Raw genomic sequence first — 8,012 nt, 5'->3', positions numbered from 1 at the left:
TTCTGCAGGTGCTCCCCATGGGGCCCCACTGGAGCTGCTGCCAAAGTGGGTGTCTAGCAGGCAGGAGAGTGGAGGCAGCGGCGGCTTCCATGCCAGCTTGGGCCCTTGTCACCTTATTGTGCCTCCTGCCCTGGGCTCCGTCTCCCAGGTCGCCTGTCTGCCTCCCCAGCTCCCCCGATTGCTTGCTCAAGGGAAAGGAATACTCAGAGCTGCCTATGCTAAAAACTGGCATCCCCCTGTCCTCCTTCCTCATTTCTTCCCATGCCTACCTACTGCCACTAGCAAGGGGGCTGCTGTGTTTTTACTAGCTTACATTTTAAGGCTGAGGTGGCAAGGTAAGGTGTTCGGTGGAATGTCAGGTTCTAGGGGAGCCAATATTCTAACACTGAATGAACAGAGAAGAAACAAAGAAGCAAAAATGCCTTTTGATTCAATAGGAAACCAAGTTTCCATGTAAAGTGTAGCATAAGCCCCTGAAAATAGGGGGATGATGATAAAAGCCGCAAACAGGCTTTTAGCAACAGTGCCATGCTGTCTCCAAGCAGTACTAGAACACCTCATTCAGGAGATCTTAGCAACAGTGCCTCGAAGTTGACAGCAACCTATTGGAGTGAGCAAGCAAATATTCATCCAAGACAAAGGTCTCTAAAATTCTGCCACCCCCCTTCTCTCCGCAAACCCCCTCTCCATAGACCAAAAAATATAACACGGAGTTTTATACGAGGGTCTCAAAACTGGTAAGAGGGAAAAAAAAATCAGACAAAGTCCACCGTTTAAAAAGCCCCACTTGGGAAAACATACACCCTATGAAATAACTGATAGATCCAGAACAGAGCGTCCCTTTAGAAAGTGCCACTGGAAGAGTCAGAACTGGTAAACATGGCCCGTGCTCTCGGTTCTTAACATGCAGAAAAGAGAGAGCTGGAAGTCCCACCTGAGATTAGAGAGGACTTTTCTTTTGTTAGTGTAAAACACTTCACTCTAAAATGTCACTGTCCTCTTCTCCCCCATCTCTCTCCCAGAAAGACAATCCATCTTTCTCAGGCCCGCGCCTAGTCCATTTCCATTGACATGAGTCGCCGGCGTTCTCGTCTCGTTTCCTGGACCTCCTTCTTACAGCACCAGTGAGAGCTGCAGTAGCCTATGAGGCAGGAGATGAGTCCGATGATGGTGGAGAGGCTGATGCCGATTAACAGGGGATACTTGAAGGCATTCAGTACTGTGTGGAAGAGGAAGGACAGAGTTAATAAAACAAGTTAGCCCGTTCTAGTCTGGCTGGCAATAATTCATGAGGTAAAAATGGGTGAATGTTTTCTTAATGACTTGCTTTTAATTAACCTAGTGTCCCTTTACCAAATTAATTTTGTTTCAATCCAAACATACATTGAGGACATACTATATACTATCTCAAAAAGTCTTATGGCTTAGGAAGTGCTTTCATTTTATGTGTAGATGAAGAAAAAAAATGATTCTCCCCTGTCACTCAACAGTAAGGAAAATAGGCTAAGAGCCCGTAACAGAATCCAGGCCTGACTAAGGCTTGCCATTCCATCCTCTTAAATGAGGATGGCCAAAACAAAACAAAGAATCCCAAAACTCAACTCTTCTGGCCATCTTTGAGTATCGTTGTTTTTAGGGAAGGGGAGGAGATATGGGGATTCCTCATGAGAGGCCATGAGTGTGACATAATGGCTAGAGAGCCATTCTGGCTGTGTGACTCCGGGCAAGACATTTAACCACTCTGTCCCCATGACACAGATTGTAAATTATGGATTTATCAATTATAAGATTATAAATTATAACTATAATTTATATTATGTCATGGAAGATTATAAATCTCTAAGATTACAAATCATGGAAGAGATGGCACTCTACAAATGATTTCTTCACCATGAGGAAATCATATATACCTGGTCCAAAAAAAAAAAATAAATAAAGGTTACTTTACTTTTATATCAGTATATGTGTATCTAAAATTTGTGAAGAAATCAAATGTTTGTAAGTCAAGTGTCATCAAACCTGGAAATTTAAAGTGGTGGATTCTTTTGCAAAGTAAATCATTATTCTCAACATTTTCTATAAATTTTCTACACTTTTATACATGGAGTTACTTAAAGCACTTTACACTGAAACTCACACATGGAGACAAAACATCAGTAATTAGTGATATAAACTCAACAAAGATTACACAAAAATGAAAGCCTACCTCTCCACCCACCCACACACTGACAGTCTTGCAGGCTGATAGAAAGGAAATGGGTGGTCAGCTTCAGTCTAGCATTGATTCTAAGAAGTGACCCGAGTTATAAGGGGATGCTCTGCTGAGTCAAAGGGAAGGGGGATGGGTCTGAAGTGAGTCTCTCATGGCCTTATCTAGAAAATGGACATTTTTTCTTTAGTTATTTTCCTACTAAACTGAAAGATCCACCAGGACAGGGGACACTTGAACTTTGTGTTTCCCTCCTCCAAGGACAGATTCCATGATCTACACACAGTAGGAACTTGATAAATATCCACTTAATTAAAAAGTTCCTTTCCCTTTCCTATTAAACATCTGGGAAAAAATCCAAGTTAAAAACAGGAGGAAACAAATAGAACATTTACACATTAGTTAAAATGGCATAAAGCTATCCAATATCTTTCTAATAGGTCTACATCAGGTAGGACCAATAGGCTTTTGCTCTTACTTTTTCTGTAATTAGGCCTAAGTCAAAATCAAAGATTCTTAACCTGGAGTTCACAGACCCCATGAACAAATTTCAGGGGAACCTTGGATTTTTTCTTTTTAAAAAATACTTCAATAATCATATTTTGGCATGAGGGGCTTCCTTTGTAATCCTATGGATTTTATTTTACACATTAAAAAACAACAACAAAAACCCCAGTATCCTGAGAAGGCTTCCATAGACTCCACCAGACTGCTAAAGGGGTTTTTAGTCCAAAAAAAGGCTGAATCATTCTTGTTTTAGACAGAAAATAGTATTCATTGGGACACATTAGTTAGTCCCTATGCTGGTTACAATAAAGCAAATTGAGGGCACTTCCCAAACACTGAGAAAAATGAGCATGTGAGGTCATACCATCCATCTTCACAGTTACAAAGACGGGCTTGGATTTGATCTCTGTCTCCCGCTGCCAGGACCCTGTGCTTGACTTGATCCATGGTATCACAGCACAGAAGTAGTTGCCAAAATCTTGATCCTCCGAGCCATGAACTTGGAGGAGGAATTCCATCACACTGATCTTCTCCAGGCTTAGGTCACTCTTCCAGGTTCTCCGAGCCTTGTTCACCACACCTTTCCGATCCAATGAAGATAAAAGGACAGCAGGTTTGTCCAAGGCAAAGGAATGGACAGCAAACCAGGATACATCGAAGGACATGTCATCTAGAATGGGCAATCAAATGACAAAGCATTGTCAGGGCAGTAGATAAATCAGGGTCCCTGTACTCAAATCTGGGAAATAACAGAGGAAGAAAATTACCATGTTACAGAAATTCTTCTCTGACAAGCACAGAATATAAAACTGGTCTATGGGCAGATCATTCTCTAAACACCTCAATAAACTGAACCATAAAACTAGACAAAGGAAGATGGTCTAGAGCACTGCGCTTAAAGTCAGAAAGAACTAAATTCAAATCGTTCCTCACTTACTAGCTAAGTGACCCTACGAAAGTCACTTAATAAAGCTCAGCTCAGTTTCCCTGTCCTTAAAATAGGCATGATAATAGCACCTATTGAGATGACACATATAAATTTTAACTATTAAGTGGCTTAAAAGCCCACTACTCACTTATACTTTCCTATATTTCTTAACGGGAAGCTATGTGATGTCCTTTTCAAATGACAAGTACAGATGAGAGAGAGAGAGAAGCGGGAGGGTAAGAGGGAGGGAGAGGGAGACAAAGAGTGTGTTCTGAATGTGAAGCTTCTTCAAATTTGGGGAACAGCATTGTTTTCAAAGTCAAAAACAAAGTACTTCTGAAACATCAGGCTGAAGAACAGAGCTACATACACATTGATTCAGAAGAAAATCCTGATAAATGAGAACAGTTTAGAATTTAATAGCCATGCATTCCTTTTTCTTCTGGAAAAGTGCTTGAGTTTATAATATTTAATAAAAAATTTTTAAAAGTCAGACCAAGGATATTGGGGATGGTCAAATAGCCCCAGAGAGTAATGTTGCTGAATTGTAAAGTATTTTACAAAATTAAAGTTCTAATAAAGGCAAATAAATTAGCATGGGCCTAAGAGAAATAAAGTCTTCGGGACAAATAGTAATTCCTAGAGAATTTGGGAATACAGCCAACAAAGAGTGGTTAAGAGGCCTCAGCCTTTTCAGGTTAAAGGTGTTGCTGCAATCAGGGAGGCCTTAGCCATAAGTTCGGGAAGGATTTTGGCTGAGCCAATGAACTTTTTAAAAATGTATACTCCAAAAAACTGTTTAATTTAAACATCTAATTTTCTAAACAATGAAAATGAATATGTTTATTATTAATTTAGCAAAATACACTAAAGGTAAGAGAAAAGGCAATGTAACAATGTTGATGTTTTTAAGATACATATTAAACAAATGCATAGGTAATACTAAAAACAACTGCTTCTAATAGATTCTCTTTTTGCAACTTACAATGAGATAGAGTGGTGGATTCAGACTCAATATTTGAAGTCTGAATTCTATCTCAGACACTTATCTATATATGACCCTGGCCAAATTCTTATGCCTCTCTCAATTTCAGTTTTCTTCATCTGTGAATGGGGATAATAGCATCATCTACTTAAGACAGTGAGGATTTAAGTGATAACATATGTAATGTTAGTTGTTATTATTACTAAAAACTAATACAAAAATATACCCTCCACCCATATAAGGAACATTATCTTTGAGATCTGGAGAGACAGCACGTTTTCCCTTCATTTCCACTGAGAATTACACACAGGATGCTTTAACAATAGCCTTCTTTATTTCACAGGGCCAACATAAAAAGGGTGGAAACTTAATCATAATTTGTTTTTAATTAGTCAAACTCTTCCACCCACATGCAAACCCAAAGGGCAAAGTTCCATAGGCTGTGGCCTGCAAGATAACAGTCAGCCAAGACTGGCTGCAATTATACTGGAGAATAAAACTTTCTATCCAAAGAGCAGAGTGTTTGTTTCCATCATAAGCCTCCAGAATCTCAGGGTTGGAAAGATTTTTATACTATCTCTCACCTGAGCATTCCTCTTCAATATCTCCAAGAAGAGGTAGCCTATCTCTGCTTTAAGACCTCAGAATTACACACAGGAAGAGCACTGAAAATATATATTTTTTTTTAAATAGCCTTTAATTTACAGGATATATACATGGGTAACTTTACAGCATTAACAATTGCCAAACCTCTTGTTCCAATTTTTCACCTCTTACCCCCCCCCCTCCCCTAAATGGCAGGATGACCAGTAGATGTTAAATATATTAAAATATAACTTAGATACACAATAAGTATACATGACCAAAACATTATTTTGCTGTACAAAAAGAATCAGACTCTGAATTATTGTACCATTAGCTTGTGAAGGAAATCAAAGATGCAGGTGTGCATAAATATAGGGACTGGGAATTCAATGTAATGGTTTTTAGTCATCTCCCAGAGTTCTTTTTCTGGGTATAGCTAGTTCAGTTCATTACTGCTCCATTAGAAATGATTTGGTTGATCTCGTTGCTGAGGATGGCCTGATCTATCAGGACTGGTCATCATCTAGTATTGTTGTTGAAGTATATAATGATCTCCTGGTCCTGCTCATTTCACTTAGCATCAGTTCGTGTAAGTCTCTCCAGGCCTTTCTGAAATCATCCTGTTGGTCATTTCTTACAGAATAGTAATATTCCATAATTTTCATATACCACAATTTATTCAGCCATTCTCCAACTGATGGACATCCATTCAGTTTCCAGTTTCTAGCCACTACATAAAGGGCTGCCACAAACATGAGCACTGAAAATATTGAGCCTGGCACATTCCATACAGGGCCTTTGTGGGCAAAAATATTTCTTCCTCCTTGTTCTAAGAAATTTCTCTCCCCTTTTCTAGTGATGAGGACCCTAATGTGGAATCCAGCATGGAACATTATCCTGCATCTCTAACATACATGCCATTAAACCAAAGGTTAAGTGCTGATGGAGAATGGAAAAGGGAAAAAATATCATGTTAGATAATAACAACTCAGATCTCTGTAGTAATGCTCATTTTAAGAGTTCTGATTTGGGAAAAAATAATTTTCCATTGATTTATGGGTCCAATGATCCATATCATTTCACCACACATCTTTTCTACCCCTTAGATATATCTAGATATACAAACCTGAATCAAGTCAACAAGCATGTATTAAGCATCAAACGTTTCTAGGCATTATGCTAAGTAAGCACTAGACTGTGGTGACCCAACATAGGGGTTGGGAGAACAAAGACCTGAGTGGCCCCATATGGTAATATGTGAAAAAAAGTTAAGAATCCAGGTTATCTGGCCATATTTCTACTATACCTTTTTATTCTTAACATGACTATCACTTCACTTTTTCCCTTTAAAGTGTCATAATTATTTAGCAATTGGAGGTTCTTCAATGATAGAATGAAGAAGGAAAAGATGATGAAAAGATGAGGGGAATTTGGACTTGTGTCAGAAGGTTGGAAGCTCAAAGACTGTCACAAAGAAGAATGGGGAGAGAAGAGACCACTTAATCTCTAAAGCTCAGTGATATCCACTTTCCTGTCTCGGGGACCTTCTGTAGCAGTGAAGGTTGGACTAGCTCAGAAGGAAGTAGCTTCTTGGCTTGCAGGATCGGTGAGATGGATTAATAGCTGCTATCAGGAAGATCAGTCTTGACAGTTCTATTGTCACAACAGCTCTATTTGTCCCCTTCTTTCCACTATCCCACTACTCCTAGCTCATTTCCTCGTTATCTTAATTATTAGAAAGCAAGACCTTCCTAACTAAAATTCCAGATTCCAATTTCTCCTCTCGCTGATCCGTCTGCCACAGAGCTGACCAAAGAAGCTTCCTAAAGCACGAAGCTTGGGCAAAGCACTCCTTTATCAACAATTTCCCATTATCTTTAGATGAAAGTACAAACCCCTCAGCTTAGCATTCAAAGCCCTTCACAACTGAGTTTCAACTGACCTTTTCAAGTCTGTGTCTCTCCTCCAAATGTTCTACATTCCAGCAAAAGTGGACTGCTTGCCAGCCCCAAGTTTGTGTCTTCTGCTTCTGTGTTTTTGCATATGCCATTCCCTCATTCTTGGAATATATTCCTTTTTCATTTCTACCACTCAGAATCCCTTTGTTGCTGTTGTTCAGTCATTTCATCAGTGCCTGAGTCATTGTCATTTAGGATTTTCTTGGAGTGCCTTGTCATTTATTTCTCCACTTCATTTTACAGATAAAGAAAGTGAGGCAAATAGTAAGGTTAAATGATTTGCCCAGGGTTTCAGTGTATTAAGTGTCTGAGGCCACATTTGAACTCAGGTCTTTCTGACTCCAAGCTTGGTGTTCTATCCACCGGGCCACTTAATTACAGCTTTAGAATCCCCAGTTTCCTTCATAATTCAGTTCCTGTCATCTCTTATGAGAAGTCTTATCCAGCCTCTCCACCTCAGTCCCTACCTACTGCTAATGTTCCTCCCAACACCCTCAACCCATTATCTTGTATTTTGTATGTACTATGTGTTGGTTTTTATCCTGATAGAATGTAGTAAGCCTCTTCAAGACAGGGAATTTTCATTTTTGCCATTATATCTATAGTACCTGGAGCATAGTAAGTATTTTAATAAATGTTTGTGGAGTAAAGTTTTTCCTGATCCCCTTGTAAATTTTTGTCCTTGTCTCTGATTTATCATAGATATACTTATCTTTTTACATATTATATACCACCAAAAGATTGTAAGCTTCCTGGGGGAAGGATCTGGTGGTTTTTTTTTCTTTTAATTTTCACATTAAATTACACATAGCAGGCACCTAATAAATGTCTATTAGATTG

The 8,012-nt window shown here is 39.1% G+C and overlaps 1 protein-coding gene across 1 annotated transcript in view; it reads right to left on the bottom strand.

Moving 5' to 3' along the window:
• Nucleotides 1-438: 438 nt before the first annotated feature.
• Nucleotides 439-8,012, bottom strand: part of PTGFRN (prostaglandin F2 receptor inhibitor) — a 75,285-nt gene continuing 67,711 nt past the window's right edge. Inside the window, exons 8-9 of the mRNA XM_031967369.1 lie at nt 3,081-3,386; nt 439-1,219 (exon numbers count right to left, since the gene is read on the bottom strand). Of these exons, the coding sequence (XP_031823229.1) occupies nt 1,053-1,219; nt 3,081-3,386 (473 nt within the window). The 3' untranslated portion in view covers nt 439-1,052. The remainder of the gene's footprint in view (nt 1,220-3,080; nt 3,387-8,012) is intronic.

This window comes from Sarcophilus harrisii, chromosome 4 (assembly GCF_902635505.1).
Source record: "Sarcophilus harrisii chromosome 4, mSarHar1.11, whole genome shotgun sequence".
In the NCBI taxonomy this organism is placed as follows: Eukaryota; Metazoa; Chordata; class Mammalia; order Dasyuromorphia; family Dasyuridae; genus Sarcophilus; species Sarcophilus harrisii.
This window is presented reverse-complemented; position numbering and strand designations above follow the sequence as displayed.